At 44.6% G+C, this 27,118-nt stretch overlaps 1 protein-coding gene across 2 annotated transcripts; it reads right to left on the bottom strand.

Annotated features, from left to right (window-relative positions):
* Positions 1–497: 497 nt before the first annotated feature.
* Mettl13 (methyltransferase 13, eEF1A N-terminus and K55) lies at positions 498–13,903 on the bottom strand. 2 transcript variants are annotated; one of them, XM_005319808.5, is made up of 8 exons: positions 13,448–13,903; positions 11,659–12,418; positions 10,161–10,360; positions 8,538–8,736; positions 7,046–7,213; positions 5,526–5,741; positions 3,425–3,556; positions 498–974 (listed from the first exon to the last, which is right to left on the bottom strand). In XM_005319808.5, the coding sequence occupies exons 1-8, from the start codon at positions 13,598–13,600 to the stop codon at positions 700–702; spliced, it is 2,103 nt and encodes a 700-aa protein (XP_005319865.2). In that variant the 5' UTR covers positions 13,601–13,903; the 3' UTR covers positions 498–699. The 2 variants fall into 2 exon arrangements, with proteins under 2 accessions (XP_005319865.2, XP_077878435.1); XM_078022309.1 differs by lacking the exon at positions 13,448–13,903 and having other exon boundaries at positions 12,119–12,255.
* Positions 13,904–27,118: the final 13,215 nt, after the last annotated feature.

Below are 27,118 nucleotides of genomic sequence, written 5' to 3'. Positions count from 1 at the left end.
GCTGTCACTCAGTAAATGCTGTGATGAACAAATACCAAATGCTGGGTCTCTGGCACACAGGGTCATGGGGCCTGCTACACACACTCGGTCCAACGAGAACAGAAGAAACATGGCTTCAGCTACAAGGTCTGGATAGTCAAGGAAAGCTGTTAGACAGTGAAGTAGCTGAGCGGATTACTATACTGGGACAAGTGTGGTGACAGCCCCATCTGCAGGGAGATGATGCTCTCCATCTGTCTCACATCCACAGGGCTCCCACTGCTCAGAGTGCTCTGCTGTCCCACTTGAGAGCTGAGGGGGCAAAGTAAACAACCACTCCAGCAGGGATGCACTCAGATGTGATGATCATCACCACGGAGCCGGTAACACGCCCCTCAGTAATGCTCAGTCACTCCCAGAGCTGGACACACACAACCCTCAGGGTGTCACACGTGCTAGGAGCTCCAAGGAGTCCTGCACAAGGACACCTTGTGGAAACAGACTGTACCTGGCGATAATTAAGAGAACAGGATGGGAAGGACTTTATTTTTCCAGATCCTCAGGAAACCTCAGCAAGCTGGAGCTGCACGAGGCTAAGTATGAAACCAAGAAAAGTACAAGGCTTTAAAGTACAGTGCACTGTGTTTCTTCAACCTCTGGCAAGTTAGAAATCCAAGGCCATCGGGACAGAAAGCCGAAAGGACTCCTTGGCCTCAGCTGTCAGACAATCTTCACCGTCTTGAGCATATCAGATAGGACATAAGTGTCATCCCAACCCCTCCCAGGCCTCCTCAGGGTCCGCTCCAAGGCTTGAGCCATTTCCAGGAGCTCCGGTGTGGCAAGTTTCTGCCCAGGGTGCAGCTGACAGAACAGGATCTCGTTCACTTCTCCCTCGATCCGCCTGACGTACAGCACGGGGAACACTGCCTTGAGCCCAGCCAGCACGGAGTCCTTCAGAGCCAAGTCTCTGCACACGAGGTTGAGGATAAAGACACCTGCAGGGGAAGGAAAGGGTCAGAGAGGTGCAGATCCTGAGGCACGCTGGACACAAGGACCAGCTCCAAGGGGAAGGCCACGTTCTGTTCCAGAGAGGCCCATGGACTCGGCAAACACACTCAGGACAGCAGTCAACCTGCTGAAGACGCAGCACACAACGGCACAAAGAAAAGCAAGGGGCCTGTGAACCATGGGTTCTTCTGGGGGCTACACATCACCATTGGCCGTGCCTCAGTTTCCCAAAGAAGGAATAAGGAAGTGATATCCCCAAGGAAAAAACTTAACCAACTCCACAGGGACATTTTGTTCTTGATCTATCCATCATATTTATTAACGAGAAGGCCAGGATTCTGACAATTAAGGTTCTAAATCAACCCACTTAGCCAGAGAACCCTACTCCAAGCAGAACACCTGGGGGCTTTCAAGTGACAAGGACGTGGGCTGGTGCCCCACTGTTACTGTCACCTAAGCAAGTCTCTCAACTTCAGTTTCCTCATCTGACCCGGGGCTGCTCTGGAGATTAAATGACACAATGCCAAGTCCAGGGCGTAAGAGAAGCACCTCCGTGCCAGGGGGAGTACAAACGGCTACAACCGCAGGCAGGCAAGACCCGTGGCAGCACATCTGCAGTCATCTGGTCTTGAAAAGAGGGCAAACACTGAAGAAAAGACAGCCTCTTAACAAATGGTGCTGGGACAACTGGTTATCCATATATAGAAGAATGCAACCAGACACTTATCTCTAATTCTGCACAAAAATCCATTCAAAATGGACCAAGACCTCAGAATCAGATTAGAAACTATGCAACTACAGGGTCAACACTCCAGCTTTTAGGTAAAGGCAATATCTTTCTGAATGGGATCACCTAGAGGAAATAATGCCAAGAGTTAATAAATGGGACAGCACCAAATTAAAAAGCTTCTGCACAGCAAAGGAAACAATTAGGAACTGAAGAGGGGACCTACAGAATGGGAGAAAATCTTTGCTACTCTTCTGACAGAGAATATCCAGAATAAATAAAGAACTCAGCACTAAAAAAATCAAATAGCCCAATTAATAAATGGGCAAACAAACAGACACTTCCCAAAAGAAGAAATATAAGTGGCAAAAAATATTTAAAATGTCCAATATCATTACCAATTAGGGAAATGCAAATCAAAACGACACTGAAATCTCATCTCACCGCAGTCAGAATGGCAGTCATCAAGAATACAAATAACTAGTTAGAACAAATGAAAATATATATTAAAAAATACAAATAATAATAAATGCTGGGGAGATGTGGAGAAAAAACACTTTTATACTGTTCATGGTATCGTAAGTTAGTATAACCACTATGAAAATCAGTATGAGGTTTCTCAAAAGACTAGGCATGGAACCACCATATGATCCAGCTATACCACTTCTCAATATTACCCTGAAGAATTAAAGTCATCTTACTACAGCGATGCATGCATACCCATGTTTACAGCAGCACCATTCACAGAGGAACCAGTCTAGGTACCCATCAGCAGAAAAATGCATGAAGAAAATGTGGTGTACATACCCAGTGGAGTTTTATTTGGCCATAAAAAAAAAGACTGAAATGATCGTCATTTGCAGGAAAATAGATGAAACTTTGAGAACCTTATGTTAAGTGAAATAAGCCAAATTCAGAAGGTGAGGGGTTATATGCTTTCTCTCAAGTGTAGAAGGTTGAGAGGAAAAAGGAAAGAAACATGGGGATGGGCTGGGGAGAATCTCAGTCAAAGGGAGATCAGCAGAGGAAAGGGACCCAGGAGGGGGGAGGAGAGGGAGGGGGAGTGCTAGGGAGTGACACTGGCCAAATTATATTGTTATACTGTGGGCATGTATGAACATGTAGCAACAAATCCCATCAATACACACAACTAAAATGCACCAATAAAAATGTGGAAAAACAAAACAAAACAGAATGTGTGGAGGGGCCCACGAGAGCCAACCACCACATGATCATGACGCCGCGGCTGCAGCTCTGTGTACCCAAGAGGCTTACAAATGAGTCCATCAAGCAGCACATACTGGAACGTTAATGGCAGCGCTATTTGAAAGACTCCCAAAACAGGAGCCCCCCAAACCAGCAGTGGTCATGGAGAAATGAACTGAGGCATAGTCACACGATACAAAGAGGAATAAAAACGGACAGTGTAGACACAACACTGTGGCTGAATCTCAGAAAGATGTGTTGAGAGAAGGAAAGCAGACAGAGATTATGACCTGATTACAGCTACACACCAAACAAAAACTGGCAGAACAAGCTGAGGGGACAGTCAGTACACTGGTTACCTTTAGAGAATGGACAAATTACTGAAAGCAGGTAACAGGTGGACTTCCAAGGTGCTAGAAATGTGTTTAGTACTGGTAACTGGACTATTCAATTCAGGGAAACTGATCAAACTACACACTTAGGTGCAATAATTCATTCTCCTACCTTCATGAGTCAGGATGCTTTTGACCTTCTGCAGAAAGGGTTGGTCCACAAACGCTGGGGGTGGACAACTCATGCCCAGTGTTGGGTCCTTACTGTCTACATCAAACATGATGACGTCGTAGAGAGGCCGTGCTGAGAAAGAAAAGCAAGTGAACCCTTGGCTTTGCTGGAAAAAGCATCACGTAGTCCCTGCACCACGCCTGCAATGCTTCTGATGTGCTTCTAGAAGTATAGTGAGAGCGGTGGCTAAGTGGGTCTGCCTGCCGAGGGCACTGACGCCACCATATTGTCAGCAGATGTCTGTGCCGAGGGTATAAACCCCACAGTGCAGATGAGCCCTTCTAAAGAAACACCCAGAGCAGGCCCGCTCCAGGATGAAGACTACTTGGTTAGCCGCACACCCTGGGAAGTGTCTTGATACTTAGGAGAACGTGGGCTTCGCTGCAGGCCAGCTGGGTCTAAACCCTGCGAGGCAGGAAGCCTCTCCTTTCCCACCAGCCTCCCAGGTAATCCTGACAGCAGTCAGAGCCAAGAAGCACTGACCGAGACGAAGCGGCTGAGCAGGCTGTGAGGGCTAACCAGCAAACTACAGCTGACAAACTCTGGAAACAGCACGAGTGTCCTGGCAGGAGAACAAGTCTCCGAAATTTGAGTTTATCTTTCTGAACATGAGCTGGCTCAAGAAAGAGATGACCTGACTAAATGGGGGAGGAAGAACTGGCAATGAACGGTCTGCTGCCTCCCACTGTGCTAAGTAGTTTTTACATGGGGAAGGCCTGCAATGCTTCTGATGTGCTTCTAGCAAATCCTAAGACTGCACTATCAGTCTTGCAGTAATTAGCAACTATTTGCTTAGGACCACTGCGTGCCTATCCCTACTTACAGCACAGACCGATTTTGTTTTGTTGCCTTTTGTTTGTGCTGGACACTGATTCCAGGGCCTCACGCGTGCTAGGCAAGCACTCTGCCACTGAGCTGTACCACCACTCCTGATTTTGGTTTCTTTCCAAGAACATCTTGGCTTAGCAACGTCTAAGGAAAGGGATGCCACCTCAAGCCCCCCAATAATTTGAAAGGTTGTGGGTAACTAAAGGAAACAACTAAAGGACTGTTCCAAACTGATTTGTAGATATCAGAGGCACCATCACCACGTGCCTGGCACCATGGTAAATGCTTCACGGTTGGCCATCCTGGGCTGGCCCACAAACTGACCTTGCAAGGGAACCCATAAAACTGTTGGGATTAGGTTCAGTCTGCAATTAAAATCAGTGATGTCACTTGTACATCCTAGTCCCCAAATACTCCCTCCAGGATTCTACACCCTTCCCGGAAGACATTCCAATCCAGGAAGAACCAGAGTTCTGCCACTGAACAAGCAGACCAGGGAAAGGCAGCCTGAGCTCCCAGAGACGAGGAGCTACTGTCTCCAGTATCCTGCATAAAATTAGTATGACCTTCACCTTAAGCTTAGGGTGCAAATCATTGGAGCAAAATGGAATCTTAATCACGGCAGCAGGAGAACAAGAAAATTCCCGCTAACCGACACCTGGATCCGTTTCCGAGCCTCCACACTATGGACAGTTTGACCATGACAATTCATCATGAGTGGCTGTCGTATGCAAAGTGGGATGTTTAGCAGCATCTTTGGCTCCTACCCATGAGGTGCCAGTAGCACCAACAGCCCCCCAATTTGTGACAACCAAGAAATCATTGCCAAATGTCCCCTGGATCTGACCTACATTAGTACTCTTTGTCTTTCTTTCTGATTCTGCCTCCTCCTGAAGGATTATATGAAACACCTCCAAAACACACCCTATCTTTTCTTCCCTCTTTCTTCAACCAGCTTCCTTGGACTGGTGAAGAAGTGGCAAGGGCACAGGGTCAGAAGAGAGGCCAACTGGTCTGTTAACGACCTAAAAACAGAAATGGTCCATCTGTCTTGCTGCTGAACCCAACGCCTAACACCATGTGAGGACACAGCTGGCACTTCATAGTCATGGAACAGATGTAACAAAAAAGCTGGAGCGAGGCTGTCGCTACCTGGCAGAGATGAACCCCCGAGGCCACATTCCCCACCCCCTCCACAGCTCCCCAGCAGCACCTTCTCCTCCCGCCAGGCTGGTGATGTAGTCCAGGCCATCGGCGATGTGCACCTTCATCCGTTCACTCTGGGCAAAGCCAAACCATCGGGTGGCCACTTCCAACATGGAGGGGTCAATCTCCACAGCGTCAATGCAAGATTTCGGGAAATGATCATGAACAAACAGGGGGAGGCTGCCCCCACCCAGGCCTACCACCAGTAGCGCCAGTGGAGTCTCTGTAATCAAAGAAGAGAGCATCACTTTGCCATCTGCTCATTGCCAAGTTCTGAACCAGCTTGGGGGAGACAAGAGGAAGTCACACTGTTGGCTCTGCCTAGGGATACAAGATTCAAAGACCTGGCCCCCCATCTCATCCCAGGGATTCAGGAGCCAACTGACATTCAAAAAGTCACCTTTAATTTTACTGACCTAGATCCAGAAGAACCAGTATGATGCTATAGTCCCTTAAAGATCCCTAAGTGCTAAGCTGACACTGTATCACAAGTCCCATCAGAGGACAACCCTGAGACCCATGAAATGGAGGGATAATGGCCAATCTTGCTCACAATCATAAGGCAGCACAGGCACCATGCCCTTCACCTGGCTCTTGACTCAAAAAGGCCATTATAAGCCAGGTGCAGTACACCTGCAATCCCAGCAGCTTGGGATGGATCATGAGCTCAAAGCCAGCCTCAGCAATGGTGAGGCACTAAGCAACTCAATGAGACCCTGTCTCTAAATAAAATACAAATTACGGCTGGGGAAGTGGTTCAATGGTCGAATGCCCGAGTTCAATCCCCAATACCAAAAAAAAAAGAGGCCATTATAACTGCCTTCTCAGACATCCCAACCAAGCAAGGGTAACCCATTCCAGTTCCCAGGCAATCAAAGGCCCAAATCCTGACCCTAAGGAGAGAATCCACAGGAGGGAGGAGGAAAGACAAGAAACGAAAGAATTGCTAAAAGGAGACAGACCCTGGGATTGATTCTAAGAACTACAATCTTAGGGACACACGTTAACACCAAGAAGAGCCAAAAGCACTGGCACACTTGGGGTTTGGGGTAAGACGGTCACACAGGTAGAAAGAAACAGGAACATGTTTGCCAAGGTGGCCAGATCCCAACCTGTTATTAGTGATAAGGCCATCACTGCACTGAGAAGCCACACATTATCCAAGGGCATCGAAGATGTGATTTTTCAATGTCTATCTAGTTACATGGGTATATACATATGGAAATGTCTAAGCTGAATAACTTAAAATCTGTGTACATACCTCATTGAACATATTTCACTAATTTTAAAAAGAAATAAACAAAATAAAACAAAATGTAGACCACAATGCACGTAGCCACTGACACAGTACAGGCGGAGTCTGAGGCAGAGCTAGCTGGATGCTCATTAACTCAGAAGATGGAAGGGAAGAAGGAGGATGTGAGCACACGTGCACTTGTCTGTCATCATGTCCTGAGCAACAAGGGAGCTCACTGGCTTGTGTGATCTCACATGCTCTCTCCTGTGGCAAGCAGTACCACCGCTCACCTAGGAGCAGCTCTGGGTTTCTCAGCAGGGCAAGGCCGGCGATCATGGCTTTATGGTGTTCACAACAGAGGTAACTCTTGTCAACGGACTGCCCCGGGGCTGGAGGGAGGTCCTCAGGAGTATCAGCAGGCCGCTGCTTCTTCTTGTCCTTTTTCCTTTTCTTCTGGGCTAAGTGAGAGATTTGGATTAATGAAGTTCTAAGCTTCTTCCACTAGTCCTTGGAAAGCAAGGGATCCCGGCAGCAGTATGCAGCAGCTGGCTTGAACAGACCGGACAGCCAATTGCCAAATATGCAAGAACTGTGCAAACTGGCTGATTCCATACAGATAGTCTGAAATTGGCCATGGACAGAGCATTTAAATCACAAAAATTGGAGAACTACAAATCAGGCATCTCTCCTCCCACTGAAAGATGGTTATTTTAACATTCAACACACACCACTAGATCCCAATGACCAAATGAGAGGCAGAAGCCCAAAAAACATGTGCACTTGACCAAGGCACACCCTAAAGAAAAGCCATTCTTCTGTCCATGGCCTCAAGACCGTGCGTTCACTCCACCCTCTTCCAAATGGCTCTGCTGCCAGGACAGCATGTCATGCAAAGGGAGCGGCTGAGGACCCTCGCCTGAACATCTGGGACTCAAAGAGAAGCTGTCCCAGAGCGGGGAGGACAGGAGCATTCACCTTCTACTATATACAGTTGATTTCTAAGTTGTTCACGATAATACCAATATGCACACCCAGAGAAGAAAACAGGCAAACAAACTATCATGACCTCCCCATCAGGGAGTGCGTCTGCCCGGTATCTGGGAGCCCACTCAGGCAGTGGAAGAAGTCCAGATCATTCTGCCCAGCACTGTAGCCACGCTATTTATGGTAGCTTTAATTTAAATGCAAATTAATTAAAATTAAATTTGAGTACTTAGTCACACCAGCCACACTGCATGCTCAGAAACCATTTACCGCTAGTGGCCACCATACTGGAAGCTTAGTGGTAAGAACCATTTCCTTCATCATATACTGTTCTTCTGAACAGCACTGGACTAGATGGCTTCTAAGGCACCAGTCAACTCTAAAACCCTCTGGAGCACGTTTCAGGGTCACACTATAGAGGAAGGCTCACCTGCAACCTCCACAGTTCTGGCTAACCTCAAGGAGGTCTACTGAGACAACATACGGATATGTATGCAGCCACTTGCAAAACAGATGTCCTTTAAACTAAGGCACTAAAGCAATTCTCACATTTATTTTTTTCACCACCTCTGCTCATCACTTCAGAATCAGGCTTTGCTCAAGAACAAAATAAATACCTCTATTCTACTTATCCCTAGCAGCACCTTATAAGCCAAGAGGCAGGAGAGGACAGCCCACAGGGCCATGTGCCTCTGATCACAGGCACCCAAGCTGTCCTACACCTCATCAAGCTCCCAAAGTGAGAATCCATGCCATGCCCCCGAGGTCCCTCCCACCACCGTGCCCACAATGCCTCACCTCGGTGGTGAGACACATCCTTCAGCAACCTGGCTTCCGACTGCACCACATTCCTGTTGCTGAGGAAGATCAGTCGCCGAAAGTACCGCCTGTCATCCCCTTGCACATCCTCGATGACATAGTCGCCACTCAAGGGGCTGCAGTCCTGGTGCTGAACAGTCCGGACCCCGATGTCCCCACCTACAGACAGGAAGGGCACCTGAAGGTACAGCCAGAGATGTGGTCAAAACACGAGACGTGAGAATCCCTCCCATGTGTGAATGTAAGGAATCCACAGATCAAGGTTCTGGCCAGCAACAACTCCCAAGATGTGCCACTCAGTTAAGGTACTTTGGGGAGCCTTTCACAGACCTCAAAAGATCTAATTCACCTTTCAAAAATCATCTGAACATATAAAATCTCCTAAACCACTAGCGAGAAGCAGTTGGTTTTTTCAAAGAAAAATATAAGAATTTCTCATCTAACCTAAAAGAACCCTCCATAGTCCAGGATAATGAAAGCTACCAGAAACCCTTAGGAAGGAGCTGTAGTTATTTTATTTTATTTTTTTTTAAATGCAGGCTGGAGATTGAACCCAGGACTTCACACATGCCAGTCATGTGCTTTACAACTGAGCTACATCCCAAGCTGCAGAAAGAAGCTTTAATTCTAAAGAGGAATCTAGACAAGGATAAAGACAATGAAATCCAAGAGGAAACAACCATTCGAAATTTGAAGATCTTTCTCCCTTCTCCAAGTTATTCCCATATTTCGTCTCCACTTTTCTAAACCTTAAGAGAAAAATACATTTTCTCCCAAACTAGTCCCGGCTCCCACTACTTTTCATCTATTCTTTTTTAAAAACCTGTCAGAGTGTTTAATCATCACAGGAATTCCTGACCTCTCAGAGTGCAGCACTGGTGACACAAAGTCACAGGTGAAACTCCCAGAGGATCTGGGCCTTCCTGAAATAAGTCTGATGGAAAGCAGCCCAAGTTGGCCAGTGGCAGGAACACAGGATGGATCCCACCCAGGACCTGGGATTTGTTTTTCTTTTTTAGATCTGTTACCGTTGCATCCAAGTACCACAGCTTTCCCACCTATCAAGAAGGGAAAAGTTCTCATAATAAAGTCACCCATCAATTGCTGATGGTGACCAGGATGGCACAAGTCAGAAGGTGTCATCTTACAGATAATAGTTTCCTTCCCAGCAAAACACCAAAGCAGCAGTGCTCATATCCTGAAAATTAGACTAAGCTGTTCTGGCCCTTTCCTTCTTACACCCTCAGATAATGATGTAATGAGAAGCCAAATGGCCAAGGTAGTTCTTTTCGGAAGTGGGAACAGAGAAGCATGTGGTCAGAGCAATCTGCTCTAACGCTGGAGCCTGCAAAGACAAGAGCATTCCCTTCAGGCCTCTCTGTGAAGTGCGGCCCCTATAAGGCCACTGTGGCTCTCAGTCAGGGCAACTGCTCACCCTCCCCTCTGCCTGGGGCAAGGGAGAGTGTTTTTCTGCCCATTTAACTCTTAAGATCAGAAATGGGGTCACAGACTCTGGTCCTAGCTCCTTCCAAGGCTCCCTCTGCCTTCTTGGCTGCTAATCTGACTAGGGACCAATGAAAGCCACTGCCAAAGCTTTGGTACCTGCTGCTGGGGGGGCATCCCGGCCGGAGCCAGCTCCATGACTCTGGAGGACAGCTCAGCCTGAACACTGTCCATGCCGTCGTACTGCTGACCTCGATGAAGAGCCACTGTGACCAGCCTCCTGAAGCCTGCGCTGGCTGCCAGCTGCTTCCGGCCCTCCTCCATGCCAAAGAGCCACTCAGTCTCCCGGCCCTGGGGGACTAGAAAAGAAGGACTTGGTTAGAAGGTGTCCTGGGAAGACTATTTCAACCCCCACAACCAACATGGCCCACATGGCAGAGCGCCAGTCCCTGCCCAAAACAGCACCCTTCCTATGACCCACTGAGGCACAGTCAATTCCCTGGTGCCCAACACCAGGGCAAAGCCCATCAGTCAGGAAGCAAGACCAAGGGTGGCTAAGAGTTGGGCATGTCTGTAAGGGGAAGGGAGGCAGGCACCTAGCGCAAGACAACAGCAGTAACACCAACGCTGACCGCAGGCCATGCCAAGCAGTTACAAACACACACTAATGAGTCCTCTCAACGGCCCTAGGTGCAGGTAGCACTATTATTCTCATTTTTGCAAATGAGGAAATCAAGGCACAAAAGTGACATCATTTGCTCAGGTTCACATGGCCAGTAAATGACAAAACTAGGAGACTCAGACCCAGGCAGTCTAGCCCCAGCCTTCACACTCATATCCACTGGACAACTCACTCCCACAGGTGGACAGTGAGGGTTATGGAAAGCTTGGAAAAATGGCTCAGTAGTACGGAAACCATCCAGCAGGGCCATAAAGCCTTGTTTGTATAGATTTTTTTACTTTCTGAAAGCACTTCCTTATCCCATTTCTTGAGTCTTATTAAATGTGGGATCCACCACTCCTCTCAGTGTTTACAGACACCATTGATAATGTAGTTATCACATGCCAGGTACCATTTCTAAGAGTTTTTACACTTCTCACAACTACACCAGAGTTACAATCTCATTTTACAGATGAGGAAACTGAAGCACAAAAAGAAAGGTAACTTGTTCAATGTCACACCACCAGGAATTGACCAAGCCACAACTAGAAGCCAAAGAGTATGGTTCCAGAGCTGACCTTGCACTGCTCCTGGATTCTGCAGAGAGGCACAGTGACCTTCCCAGGTCCAACAGTCCACACCCATAAAGCTGGGCCTGAAACCTATGGCTGGGGTCATCGGGCCAGTGGTGCTTCCATTACTCCACACTCTGGTAACCTATCTAAATTCACCACCACTTTCTCTGCTCCTACCGACCCCATCCTTGCCCTTCATCAAGCCTCTGCAATCAAAAATGAGAAACGATAAGCCTCACATTGAAGCAGTTGATAGAGAGCGCTCTCTCCTCCTTTATCATGCCTCCACTACCCTAACCCTCGAAAACATCACCCTCTATAGATAAAAAGGGCCAAGACACACACACCCATCCACCAAAGCCCAGCCCCAGCCCCTGTGAGCCAGCCCTCCAGAAGAAGAGAGGGAGCAATCCCAACTCACTGATGAAAATGGCAAAATGATTGTCCCGCGAAGGTTTCACAGCGGGGCTGTCCACCACGTGCAGGGTGTAGCGTGGCTCCCCCGTGTCCCCACTGCACAAGTCCAGGGACACACTCCCCAGCCCGGCCTTGCGGCGCAGCTGGCTGCACAGCCAGGCATACTGCTGCCGCTCCCGCACCGCCTCGGCCAGCCGCTCGGCACTTTCCAGCCGCACAGGCTTGCCCTGCTCCTGAGCACACAGCTCAAAGATCTGAAGGGCCGAGCCAGGGACTGGCCTGAACTTGGTCATGACGAAGGCAAAGACAGGCAGGGAGAACCGAGACTCTGCTTCCAACACCTGGTCCTGGCTGCTGGCCACTTGGTGCACCCTCACCATCCACCCCTCCCGAGAGAAGTGACCCACTGCTTTCTTCAGGATGTGAGCCTGAGCCAGGGAGATGCAGAGGTAGCGACCGCCCACCTGCAGGACCCGGCCAACCTCAGCCAGCATCCTGTCCACCTGCTGCAGAGTCTTCTCCTCCTCATCCGTCAGAACAGCATCCAGGGTGCCCTTGTCCAACACCACCTGAAATGAGGCATCAGGAAATTCCATCTGGGTCATGTCCATCTTCAGGAAGCTCATCTGGGGCCGCCGGCTGGCATTGCGTTCCTTCATTTGCTTGATGACAGCCTCGCTGATGTCGATGTTCACTATATCCTGATAGCCCACGTCATACAGCTGCTCACTTAACTCTGAGTTGCCACACCCAATCACCAGCACCTGGGGGGAAATCATGATGGAGGTGATTAAGGCAAAGGAATGTGCTTCGGGTACCTCAAGGAAGCAAGTCTTGCCCTGGCTGTTTTCTTATTTTCAGAAGACAGAAATGCTCTTGTCAGGAGGAAGCAACAGTGTATAAATTTTCTCCATCCACTCATGCCTTTGGCTTCACCAAACAATAAACTATAGTTTGTGCAGATTCAAATCTTTCTCCCATCAGCGATTCCACCTCATGATACTTGGCTATTTGTCTGCAGCCAAACTTAAATACAGATCATTGCCTCCCTCTCCGTGGATCAATTTCTCATTTATCCTTCAAATTCTGCTCCAATGTCATCATCTCTGGCAAAGACCAGTTCAATGAGAAATGCACAAGCTTTGGAGTCAGACAGACTTGGTTCAAACCTCCTTGTGACCACTTAGCACATACATGATCTCTGACATCCTAGTCCATAAAATCAGTGCATGACCATTCATGAGATCTAAAAGACTGCACATGGAGGGACATAGCACCTGCATGTAAAGCTTCCTCCACAAATTTTGTAGTCTTCTTCCCTACGTCCAATACAACTCCATCTCTACCAAACCGCCTATTATTTACCTATCACTTTTCACTGCTGGAATATGTGCAAGGTTTGTGTCCTAAAGGTCTTGTAGTTTAAGGGCTGAGCACAGCGCCTGGAACTCAGTGAGCACTGGACAACTACTATAAGGAGACATCATTGAAGCCACACGTGTTGCCTATTCCACAGGGACGCAGAGACAGCGGGGCACACTCAGTGTCTGACTACTAAAAGACACTATTCCAATAGGGATTGTTAATTAAAGGATGCGCTGGGATGGGAGGCCTTTTCAACGAAAACCTTTCAGAGACTATTTGTAAAGTTATCTTTTAGCTAGAATGATGCACGGAATCCTGAAAGTGTGGTCCACGCAGGGTCCTCACGCCTGTCCGCCCAGAGCAGGACTGCTGTCATCAGCTCCCACCTTTCCGAGTGCACACACAGCGCTGCAGGCCGCGCTCCTTACCCTTTCCCTGGGCTTGATGTATTTGTGTAGCACCCCGCACAGTTCCAGGTAGGTTCCATACCACTCGAACGCTTTCTTTCCCCGCTGCTGGAAGAACTTCTCCCAATAGTCTACAGAGCCAAACTCCTTGGAGCTCTTAGGCAAGAGATTCATGTTCCCACTGCCCGAGCGGCGTCCGGAAGGCCGCTTACTCCCTGCGAGGTACCATCTGAGGGGCTCCCCTCCAGGCCGGCCCGGGACCCGGCAGTGGCAGTTCTCTCCACCGACGAACCGCCACACGGACTTGTTTCCCCGACTCCAAACCCAAAGGGATGACGCCTACTCGGCAAAGCACGCACGAGAGGCCGAACCGAACACGCGCCACCCTTCCAGGCGCCCTCCGCGCCGCCCACGTGGGGAGCCCCTCACACTCTCTCCCAGCAGCGCTCCGAACCCAGCAACCACTTCCGAGTGCGAGGCCTCCTGATTGGCCGGCCTCCCGGACCGACCCGGCAACTCATTGGTCACGGCTTTTCATCTCTGACGCCCCATTGGCTGAGGCGCGGGCGCCCTTCGCTCCCTGGGAACAAGGCCGAGGGGGCGGGACCGCGGGCCGGGCCGGGGCGGAAGGGCGGCTGCCCCAGCCAATCGCGTCCGGAACCTGTGCCGCCGCCGCAGCAGCCCGCCCGCGTCTTACTTACTCGGGTCTTTGCGCGCTCCGAGCGCTGCAGGAGCACCCCGGAGAGAAGCCCCGTGTCCCGAGGCACGGATGAGGACTGCGCGGGCTGACCCGGTCCTCTCTCTGCGCTCCCCGCCGCACTTGCACAATTCCGGTCTCATTTGCAGCGAAAAGGCTGTGCTTTTTCTGCACCCGAATACGGGGCTCCGCTACCAAGGTGTAATACGCGAACCTCCAAGAGGAGAAAATAACAGCTAGGTGTTCACAGGGGCCTCAGTTCTCACCCCAAAGCCCGGACGCGAGACTCGGCCTCCTGTGGTTGTCCATCAGATAACTCTGTCTCTGGGCATTTGATGGACAAGTTGCTCTTTTACGTGTTTTTATGCTAATAGTGTGAGGAAGTTCGTTGTTCACAAAGGAGGCTATTTTTAAAAGGTTAAATACCTGTGTCATTGAGTCTTTCATAGCAAAATACACTGCTGGAGGGACATGCAGATGGAGGAGGGCAGGCAGTTCTTGGGGACTGGACAAACCCGCAGAGCGCGCACAGAGGTTCTGAGTAGGGTAAAGTGGACCTAGTTTAAGAGTCGTCCTCAAGGTTAGGTGTGCATCCGAATCTCCTGGGGGACCTCTTTAAAAACGGATCGCTGGGTCAGAAATGAGATCCAAGTGTTTGGGTTTCTAATAAGCTGCCAAGTGGTGATGATGACGTCGTCCAGGGGCCACCCTTTGAGAAGCACTGCTTTCAAGTACAGTTAAGGAGGAGTCAAAATGGAGATGGTTCTAGCTTCACGGTTTTAAAAGGTTAACCTAAAAGCCCTCCACAAGTAGCATCAAAGAAAATCTGTTTGGTGCTCCCCTCACCGAGTTCATAGCACTGGAAGGAGACTTTGAGGTGACTTCAGCTACTACATTGTGCACGGTTCCTAAAGATGATGATTCAGGTCCTGTCACCACAGTGCTGAGACCATCCCTGTGCTTGAAGGGCTATATAATACCCAAGACCGTAGCTTCATTCAATTCCCCAGTGCTTCATTCAATTCAACAAATATTTTAAGTGTCTGATGTGGCTGTGGTGGAAGCTAAGGGTGTGGATGCAGTGCCAAGCAAGGCAGGTACAACGAAGACACATTAAACGTTCACAAAGATATCTGTAATGTGTTCACAGGCATCAAGGAGAACTGTAAGACTTCCATGATAGCAGATACCTTTGATATCTCTCCTGATCTAGGGGATGGTCCGAGGAAGGGAGAAAAAGATTCTGTAATCTGCTTTGGTGAAACCTGAACACCTGAACTTGCTCTAATAAAACTAGCATGACACATTTAAGAACCAAAAGTCAGCTCGCCTCTGGTGACCTCATGAGAACTTTGAGTTTTCCTTTTGTCTTCATTGTCCTAACAGTTAAGGGCATGATATTGGAAAGAACACTAGCCATGTACCTAGAGTGACTCTATCACACCACAGGCTTCAGCCCCTGATGTAACACCCTAAAACTATAATTTCTGTTCGCAGTAGGTTTCACATCAAGAAAGTAGCTTACTTTTCTCCATCAGTGCCTACCTTCCTTCTTTGAGCTTAAGAAAATAGAAAACAGACCCCTTTACCTGCTAGAGGTTTTCTAAAATTGTACAAATATTTTAGAGGGAGGTACTGGGGAACAAAATTGACCAAATTTTATTGTTCTATTGTGTGCATGTACAAATGCGTAACAATCCCACTATAATATATAGTTGTAATGCACCAAAAATAAATAGGTAAATAATTATTTTATTATTCACATTAGGTTCTGGCACTAGTCTTTTCAAATACTTATTTGAAACATTTCTTTCAAAGATTGTGAAATATGATTGATAGTATGTATTATCATTAGTAGAGTTAGCATAAGCCAATTGGATGTTAAAATGCTTTGTTTTATTAGGATCCCCAGAGCCATTACCTATATGATTTAAAATACAGACTGAGTTTAGATAAAGCCATGCAGCACTATAGAGTTTGTTTCTAAAAATATAAATTCAAACCCCTGCATATGTAATTTTTAGATCAATCTTCTTGATTAAAATATAAACATAAGGATTTGGTAACAATGTTCAGTTAGTTGTGCTAAGATTAACTGTGAAATATGGAATAGAAAATTAAAAGCATTAAAAAGCATTGCTCACCATCTTGGGGGCAAAGGACGGGAGAGAACATGTGATAGGTGGAATATTCTCCAAATCCTAATCCCCAGGACCTGTGAATAGGTTAAATGGCAAAAGGAAATTAAGGTTACACATGCGATTAAGGTTGCTAATCAGATGACATTAAAATAGGGAAGCAGCCTAGATAATTCAGGTGAGCCCAGTATAATCACAAGGGTCCTTTAAAGTGGAAGAAGGACAATCAGAGAGTTGTAGCATGCGAAGGACTTGGCGTGGCATTGCTGGCTTTGAGAAGGGAGGAAGGAGCCCATGAATCAAGGAAAGCAGACAGCCTCTGGAACCTGGATAAGGAAAGGAAACTGATTCTCCTGTAGAGCCTCAGAAGGAACACCCCGACACTTGATGGTCCAGGAGACCCTTGTCGGACTCGTGGCCTCCAGAACTGTTAGGTATTAAATTCACATTGTTTGGGGCACACAGTTTTTGGTAATTCATTACAAAAGTAATAGAAAATTAATACAGAACATAAGAGGGGAAAACAACATGAATGAAGAGGTTTACAGGGAAGAAGTTTACAGGGGAGAAAAGCAGTTTCTTTTTCATTGGTCTTTAGTTTTTTAGTTATACGTGACAGTAGAATCCATTTTGACATGATTTATAAAAGCATGGAATAAATCTTGTTCTAATTCAGACTCCATTACCTCTCCTTCCCCTTCTCTTCCCTCTGTTGATCTTCCTGCCATTTATCCATACTTTATTTTTTAAAATTAATTTCCTGTGGATATACACAATGGTGAGACTGGTATATGTATATATGTACATATATTCATGTATATACATAGGAAAGTTATTCAGAGTCTTTCCACTGTCTTTCCTTTTCTTATCCCCCTCCCTTCCCTTTGTCTACTCCACTGAATTTCTCCCCTTATTGTGGGTTAGCTTCCACATATCAGAGAAAACATTTGACCTTTGGGTTTGGGGGATTCATTTATTGCACTTAGCATGATAGTCTCCAGATCTATCCCTTTACTGGCAAATGTCATAAAGTCATTCTTTTTGGCTGAGTAATATTCCATTGTGTATATCTATCCATTTTCTTTATCCATTCATCTGTTGAAGGGCACCTAGTTTGTTGAAGGGCACAGCTTAGCTATTGTGAATTGTGTTGCTATAAACGTTGATGTGGCTGCATCACTGTAGTATGCTGATTTTAAATCCTTTGGATATATACTGAGGAGTGGGATAACTGGGTCAAAATGTGGTTCCTACAATTTTCTGAAGAAACTTCCTAGTGGGAAAGCAGAGTTAGAAACTGAGTTAAAGGGAAGGTCTTGAAAGGTCTTCAATTCCAGGCATTCAGCTTACGCCTGTCAGGCCAGCATAAGCCAAGAGTTCCAGGGTCATGATAGCTGGGAAGAAATTATCCAAGAGAGGTTCTTGGGGAGGACTGATGTGCTTGGTGACTGATTAAATATAAGGAACAGAAGACTGAGAGACTCAAAATGGTTTCCACATTGGCCTCTAGATGCCTTGAGAAGTCATCTGTAGAAAGAACCAGCATCCTCTGTAGAACTATTGCTTGAAAGGAATGTAGAGGTCACAATGCCAGTGAAACCCCGAGCCAGAGCTAGCAGCCAGTCTCCCCTCTGCACGCTCGTCCTGGGTCATGCCCTTGTCACATTCTGCAGCGGCGCCCAGTTGAAATTATGGTCCAAGACCAGAAAATGCTTCACGAGTGGGGTTTAAATTGGGTACAGGAAAGCTCTCCTTGGAGTACAGGGAGTGGCTCATATAATACTGGAAACTATTTCATCCTGGCAATCTTGGCAAATAGGTTTGTTTTCCACATTTGGGAAGTTAAGAAAGGAAAGGTCTCCTGTGTCTTGGAATAACAGAAGGCGGGCATAACAACCTGGGGTAATATTATACCCTTTTATTAGCTGGGTGTCAACACTTTTCTTGAGATATTGCTGAACTAAGAAGTAATCCTCAAGCTTATATTGGATTACTAATATTGGAATAACATAAGAATATTTTAGTCTGTACATAGCATTTGTGATTTGATAAGAATGTTTCTCATACATTGAGTTCATGGGAAGGAGATTCAGAGCTGTAGTGTGAATTTTGACATTGGCAGATATGACCCCTTTTACTGGAAGAATATAACAGTCTTATAAAAGACTAGTGAAGTTAGCATCATCCTAGGAGATGACCACACACTGGTTTCTTAAATGTGTGTGTGTGTCTCTGCATATATGTGTGTGTGTGTGTTTAATTTTCATATGCACACAAGCACACTCATAGTTGAGGCAAATCTCAAGGTGATTGAAAGTAAAAGGAAAAGTTATTGATGACTGATGGAGTGAATTCAGCCACAACCACCTCTGGCATGGTATTTGATCCCCAGGATTCTCCTGGTCACTGGCGACGTCTGAAGGTGCCCTGGTTTCCATGTGTGTGGACTGCAGACATCTGTATCCACTCTGACGGAGGAAGTAAAGAGCATATCATACAGGGCAAGTTGTTCACCTTTGGGGCCAGAGGGCAACAACACTTTGAAACTGGAAAGCCATAAGAGATGAGGGAATGACACCGAGGTCGATGGCCTGGGCCTGGGGCATTGGACCCTCCATGAAGGGCCTCAGAAGACCTCCTTTTGGATCCCACGTGCAGTCTGAGCACTGGGGAAGATTATAGGGTGAATAATTAGAATTTTTCTCCATAATTTTATCTAAAATTTAGTTTTTATGCAGGGAAAGAAAACTTGGAAAACAACTTGTTTTTCTCTTAAACTCCAGCTCTCAGCTCAATCAACCATGACCATCTCATGTGTCCCATATTTTTGGATGATCTCTGTCCTCAACCCATAACAAAATATTTTTCTGCCAACAAGGGAATGGATTTCAAGGCAGAATTTAATAAATAAAATTCATTTTAAAACTCCACCCAACACATTTATTTTAGCATTCATATCCAGAATCGTCAAGAAGCAAGGAGAACAAAATTCCCTTTAGTCCAATAAAGTTGTTATATGCAATCTTTCTCTAAAGCTAAAGCTGTTTCCTTGCCATGAAGAATCTCAAATTATGATGCCAAAGTTTTTACTGTCCTTAATGCATTTCATATTTGAATAGCAATTATAATCCCATTGCTCTGACACATGGTAAAAAGTTTTTGCCAGTAAAAGGAAATTACATTCAACCTGCATCTCTACTGTTTGACGACTTAACAGAGAAATGTCCTGTGGCCATTTCTGGAGATAGATGGAAAGACAGCAGTCCCTTGGCTAAAATCCTTAGAGCATATAAGTCCAGAAGGTGGTATCTAGAATCAGAAACATCTACTTCTTTCTCATTGTGAATCTGGTCAAAATTCCTGACTGTGTGTTCATGCCTAATGACCTTCTTTGCTTTCTGTCTTGCTCACCACAATCCATTTACCACACAACAGCCAAAGTGGTTTTATAAAAATATAGCATTTTAAAAATTGAGACATAATCCTTGTAACATAAATTAGTCATTTAAAAGTATATACTTAGGGGCTGGGGCTGTAGCTCAGTGGTAGAGCATTTGCCTTGCATGTGTGAGGCACTGGGTTCAATCCTCAGCACCACAGAAAAACAAATAAATAAAATAAAGGTATCGTGTCTGTCTACAACTAAAAATAATAATAATAATAAGTATATACTTCAGTGTTTTGGGGGATGTTTATGATGTTTTGTAACCATCACCATGTGACTTCAGGACGTTTCCGAAACCAAACATGAAACTCTGTGTGAGCTGTCACTCCTGTTCCCCCTCCTGCTCTGTCTACGTTCCCTCTCTATAGATTTGCCCCAAGTGCTTCACACAGATACAAGTACGTGGTGTATGGTCTTTTGTGATCGGCTTCTTTCCCTGAGCACAATTCTGGTGTTGCATGAAGTAACAGAACTTCATTCCATCTTATTGCTGAATAATATTTCATTGTGTGAATAAATACCATATGGCATATCCATTCATCAAGAAATGGACACTGAGATTTTTCCCACTTTGGGGCTGTTTATAAATAATACTGCTCTTAACATTCATATGCAACTGTTTTTGTGAACAGATGCTGTCATTATCTAAGATGCACACCTTGGAATGAGTATTCTGGATCAGATGGTGTCCCTATATTGAACTCTTGAGGACACATTCATTTAAGAGTGCATTCCATTTGTGTCACTCTCTAGTAGTTTCACAGTTCATTAGAATAAAATCTAGACTCTTGGCATGCACTAGAGTTCCTTCACCACCCAGTCTCATCTTCTACCATTCTCCCTGTTTACCAAGCTCCAGGCAACTGGCCTCCCCCTTCTTTCTCAAAAATACCAAATTCATTAGTATTAGGAAAACTGGAAAAAACATGTCATACGATGAGTTAGACCCTTACCTTATACCTTCTACAAAAATTAACTTAAAGTGGAATAAGGACCTAAAACTATAAAATTTCTAGAAGAAAACAAAAGGGAGAAACTTTATAACATTGAATATGGTGGTGATTTCTAGAATATAACTCTAAGTATTGGTAACAGAATCAAAATTAGTCAAATAGGATTATTATTAAACTTAAAACCTCTGTAGGAAGGAAAATAATAAAGTGAAAAGACAATCTATAGGTAGGATAGGATAAAAAATCTATAAATCATATCTGATAAGGGATTAATATGCATAATATGTAAACAGCTCCTACAACTTAACACCAACAAAATATTTTTTAAAAATAGAAAAAGTTCTTGAATATATTTCTCCAAATAGATATACAAATATAAATATTCCACATCATCTGAAAAGATGTTCAACATCACTAGCCATTAAAGAAATGCAAATTAAACAACAAGATGCCACCTCATACGCATGAGGATGGCTGCTAAAAAAAAGAAAATAGTAAATAACTGCTGTTGTTTAGGTTGTGGAGAAACTGGAATCCCTATGCACGTTGGTAGGAATATAAAATGGTGCAGTCAGTAGGGAGGTTCCTCAAATATTAAAAATTGAGTTATCATAAGATCCCGGAGGCCCACTTCTAGGTGTGTATCCAAAAAAAAAATTGCAAGGAGAATCTTGAAGAGATATTTACATATTTATACACCTATGTTCATAGCAGTATCATTTACCATAGGCAAGAGATAGATCCAAATGTCCATCAACAGAGTGAAGCATAAACAAAATGTAGCACATACATACAATGGAATATTATTGGGTAAATAGACAAAATGTGGTAAAAATATACTTTAGAATGTTATTCAGCCTTAAAAGAAAAAGAAAATCCTGTCACATGCTACAACATAGATGAACTTTAAATACATGCAATGTGAAGCAAGCCAATTGCAAAAAGACACTGAGCTGGGCTTGGTGGTGCATGCCTGTAAACCCAGCGGCTTGGAAGGCTGAGGTGGGAGGATAGCAAGTTCAAAGCCAGCCTCAGCAATTTAGCAAGGCTCTAAGCAACTCATTGAAATCCTGTTTCAAAAAATTATTAAAAAGGGCTGGGAATGTGGCTCAGTGATAAAGCACCCTGGGTTCAATCCCCAATACAAAAAAATAATAATAATTTTAAAACAGACACTGTGAATCCACTTACATGACGTATCCAGAGTGGTCAACTACATAGATGCAGGAAGTAGAATTGTGACTGCAAGGGGCTGGGGCTGTGGAGGAGAAATGGGGAATTTTTTTCAACGAGTGTAGTGTAGAGTCAGTTTTGAAAGATAAAGAATACATGCTAGAGATCTGTTGCATGCCAACACAAATGAAGTTGATCATTAAATTGTAGACTTAAAATAGTTAAGGTGTTAAATTTTATGTGATTTTTAATACAACTTTTAAAATAATGATTTTTTTTCAAATGCCAACTTCTGGGGCTGGGTTGTGGCTCAGTGGTAGAGTGCTTGCCTAGCACGTATAAGGCAGTGGGTACCACATATAAATAAATAAAATAAAGGTCGACTGAAAACTAAAAAAAAAAAAAAAAATTAAATAAAGGCCCGGGGCTGGGATTGTGGCTCAGTGGTAGAGAGCTCACCTAGCACATGGGAGGCCCTGGATTCTATCCTCAGCACCATATAAAAATAAATAAATAAAATAAAGATATTTGTCCAGTTACAACCAAAAAATAAATATTAAAAAAAATAAAATAAAGGCCCACTGACAACTAAAAAAAATTTTTTTTTAAATGCCAACTTCTTGGGCTGGGCTGGGCTGTGGCTCAGAAGTAAAGCACTTGGGCTGGGGATGTGGCTCAAGCGGTAACACGCTCACCTGGCATGCACGGGGCGCTGGGTTCGATCCTCAGCACCACATACAAATAAAATAAAGATGTTGTGTCCACCGAACCTGAAAAATAAATATTAAAAAATTCTCTCTCTCCCTTTCTCTCTCTCTCTCTCTCTCTCTCTCTCTCTCTCTTTAAAAAAAAAAAAAAAGAAGTACTTGCCTAGCATGCGTGAGGCACTGGGTTCATCCTCCACACCACTTAAAGATAAAATAAAGATATTGTGTCCACCTATAACTAAAAAATAAATATTTTTTAAAACGCCAACTTCTTTCATGCCTAACGGCCTTTGCTCTTGCTCCTCTTACTGTCTGGAACAGTCTTTCTCTTGCCCCTTGCATGATTGGCTCTTTTCATACTTCTAGTTTCAGCTTAAACACTATCTCAAACTATTGTTTGAAATAGGTCCCCCTTGACTCTCAGTCTCAGTCACTTATTTGCTCTTTTTGAAATACTTATCACAATTTGTTATAATTTATTTATTTTTGTTTTTCTTGCTAGAATATGAAGTCTATGCAGGATAACAACTGTGCCTGTATTTTAAACAGCACACTTGTCTTAGAACTGAGAAGTGCAGTAGATATCCAATATATTTTTTCTGAATGATCAAATAAGTCTTTGTAAACCTGGAAGAGTAACATTTGCATCTTGGGGTTGCTTAGAGAGCCAGATACAGTCATATACATGGCACAGGACCTGACATATAACAACTTGGTCATATTTTTAAGGCAGCCGCCCCCCACTGGTTCTAAAGTTGGTTTAAATGTGAGGTGGCGCCCAAGAATTTTCAGAGTTGAAATGACTAGATTATGAGAGCTATAATCTAATGGATTGGCTAATCCACTGATACAGCTTAACTGGGCAGAAGGCAATAAGTATCTGGGGACGTGCCTTTTTTTGTGTGGTGCTGGAGATTGAACCCAGGGCCTTGTGCATGCAAGGCAAGCATTCTACCAACTCAGCTATGACCCCAGTCCTCTTCGAGGTTTTTTGTTTTATCCTGTTGAGTGGAGCTTTCTCTCTGCTTCCTGGTACCACATCCTGAGCTGCTTTCCTCTACCACGCCCTTCCACCATGATGTGTGGGCTTACCTCAGGCCCGGAGCTTTGGAGATGGCCATCTATGAACTTAGACCTCTGAAACTGTGAGCCCTGAAATACATTTTTCCTTTTCTACATTTTTCTTGTTAGGTCTTTTTGGTCACAGCAATGGGCAAGCTGCCTAAAACAGACCCCAAGACCCAGCACATGCTAAGCGCACACTCCACCACTGAGCTGCATGCCCCTTCAGGATATTTTCACTACACCAGATGATCTTTAAATGTCAATCCAGCCCCAAGATTCTCAGGAATGATATAAAACAATCTTGTGAGGACTCCTAAGCAGAGCACCTGCATTCTAAGGAAGTAAACCTTGCCAACAAGTAGAATCTGTCATGCCGGCAACCTTTAAATGCCAAAGTCTTTGTTCTTTAGAAGTTCAGAACTTCTGAGTACCTCAGGACCGTCTACCCCTTGTGAAAAAGGATGAAACACTTAGAGTAAGAGTTGTAAATGTAGAGGCCTTTTGAGGAGCCATGGATAGAATTCAAAGGGTCCATGAATTTGGATGGGGAAAAAAATGATGTTCTTGATGTCATGAAAATCTAATAAAAATTTAGCATTTCTTTCTATTATACATGTAACTCCCCCTCAAACAAAGTTAAAAGCCCTCAGTGATACTAGCTATATCTACAATTTTTAAAAAATGTTTTTTAGTTGTAGATGGACACAATACCTTTATTTTATTTTTATGTGGTCCAGAGGATTGAACTCAGGGCCTCACACATGCCAGGCAAGCGCTCAATCACTAAGCCACAACCCCAGCTCCTGTACTTACAATTTTGTTACCAATAGAAATCACTAAGATTTTCATATAATCATAACTGCTTTGTAATATTCTTTTTTTTTTTAAAGAGAGAGTGAGAGAAGGGAGAGAGAGAGAATTTTTAATATTTATTTTCTAGTTCTTGGCGGACACAACATCTTTGTTGGTATGTGGTGCTGAGGATCGAACCTGGGCCGCACGCATGTCAGGCAAGCGCGCTACCGCTTGAGCCACATCCCCAGCCCTGTAATATTCTTATGTTCATTGATAATTCAAAATTATGATCAATAACACTGTGTGAAAAAAAAACAGACTTTATTTTCTTTTGGAAGTCTTTATTTTCTTTTGAGACAGGGTCTCACTAGTTTCTGAGGCTAACTTATGATCCTTCTGACTCAGCCTCTGCAGTCACTGGGATTGCAGGCAAGTGCCACCGTGCCTGGCTCAACAGACATCAACGACGAGTCCTCATCTCTTACTACTTACCCATGTATTTCCATACATCCTACTCAGAGCTAGTTAAAAAGGAAAATTACCTAAAAATTAGTTTAAAGTTCTAAATGGCTTTTTCTCGGGTTATTTCAAAGTTTTCTCACAGGACTCACACATAGGACACTTCTATGCTGCTCTGGTAAATGAAGCCCCTTCTTTAATGGGGTGCTGTGAACCTCCAATTTTTTGGAAAACTGGCACATTTCCAAGTTTGATGACATGGCACATAGCTCCAGTAATTCCATTCTGCTTTGGTCAGTCCAAAGGGTGGCTTCCCTAAGCTCAGTACCAAGCTATCTTATTTTCTTAGAATCTAAACCCATTTTTATGAGATCCCAGTGCCTGAAAATATTAATAAAAGCTATGTGCTTTTCCCCAAAAAACAATAGCCAATAGATGTTGCTGTTCAACAAACCAATTAAAATAGATGTTGCTGTTTAACAAACCAATTAAAATGCACATATCTCAATATATTACAAATTCTGTTTTAAATATGTTTGATAACATTATAGAAATGTACTTGTGTTACTTTGTGATTCTGTGTTTTATTTTAATGCATTCAGGAACATTCTAAGAAATCCATAGACTTTACCAGATTGCCAAAAGGGTTTTTGGCACATAAATGTTAACTATACATAATGCTTGTCATGTAATAGGGTTTCCATGAATGATTCTTCATGGTCATAAGAATTCATTTAATATATGTTATACCTTGGGTTCTACCTTGAATCTGTGCTTATATGAAGAGTAAAGCAAAAAGGCCATTTTGGTCCTTAGGGAAAACTTAACTACTTTACACTTTCAAAAACCTTTTAGAGACTATTGTTTCATTTGAATTTTTCATCCTCTGAAGAAAGTGTGGAATGTAAGGTATTTGCTGACACCACTCCATGCCTTCTAAATAACTGCTCACACCCTGCTCCTACCCTAGCACATGAGGAAGGGGCCATAATGAAGTGCTTGGTTCTGTGGTGTCACTTTAACTCAATGAAGTGTCACAATGAGTCTGAGGCCAACTTTTTGTGGATTTGTTTTAGAATTTCAAAGCAACATCTTTGCTTAAAAAGGAAAAAAGGTTAAGATTGAAAACAGAAAGGCATTCTCTTAACAAAGAGTCACCATAGTGACCTATGAGTACGTAGAAACGTGATGTAAAAGGAGCCCCTTCTTTTCTTCTTGCCAGTTGTGTGGTACTTCTTTTCCTTTTTTTATACTTTGTTTTAGTTGTGGTTGGACACAATACCTTGATTGTGTTTGTATGTGGTTCTGAGGATCAAACCTTCAATTTTTTTGGAAAACTGGCACATGCTGGGCCAGTGCTCTCCTGCTGAGCCCCTAACACAACCCCTACCCCTGTGTAGTGCTTATTAAATGGTGCTGATTAAGTGGGCCTCTATCTAGAGTGAAGAAGCAGGATTCCTTCCTTGCTCTGGCTTACCTCCCAATGAGGGCCTATTATAAGTAACAGAGGACCTGACTATCCAGATGCATCTGGAAGAACATAAGTGACTCTCCCTTTTTAAGACCCTCTTTCTTACTGACCTGTATAGTCATGACCAAAAGTGATTCTCTCTTCATACTATTTTAAGAGTTGCTTGGGAGTCTGAGGAGTAGCTCAGCAGTAAAGCACAGGCTCAGCATGCCTGAGGTCAATCCTACTACTGTTGGGATAGTGTCTCCCAAGTGCTCATGGGTTAAAGACTTGGTTGACATCCTGTGGTGCTACTAGGAAGTGGTGGATCCATTAGAGGTGGGGCCTTGTCACTGGAGGCATGCCCTTAAAGGGGATATTGAAACCCTAGTACTTTCTTCTTTGTCTTTTGCTTCTACCATGAGGTGAGCATCTTCCTCTGCCACCCACTGACGATAATGTACCATCTCACCATGGGCCAACCGTGGACTGAACCTCCAAAACTGTGAGCAAAAATGGACTTTTCTTTTTCTTAACCTGATTACCTTAGGTGTTCTGTTACAACAACGGAAAGCTGAGCCACACAAATCCTCAGCACAAAATAGAAAGAAAGGATGGATGGAGGGAGGGAGGGAAGGCGGGAAGAAGAGAAGAAGGGAGGGAGGGAGGGAGGGAAGGAAGGAAGGGAGAGATGGGGGTGGGGGTGGGGGTGGGGAGCAAAGCAGAGGGAGAGGGGAGGCTTGGCTTCAAGTAGGATGGAGTAGGTTGAAGCAGTCTATTTCTCCCTCTAAGAACAAATCAAAAAGCCAG

This window comes from Ictidomys tridecemlineatus, chromosome 10 (genome assembly GCF_052094955.1).
Source record: "Ictidomys tridecemlineatus isolate mIctTri1 chromosome 10, mIctTri1.hap1, whole genome shotgun sequence".
Classification (NCBI taxonomy): Eukaryota; Metazoa; Chordata; class Mammalia; order Rodentia; family Sciuridae; genus Ictidomys; species Ictidomys tridecemlineatus.
This window is presented reverse-complemented; position numbering and strand designations above follow the sequence as displayed.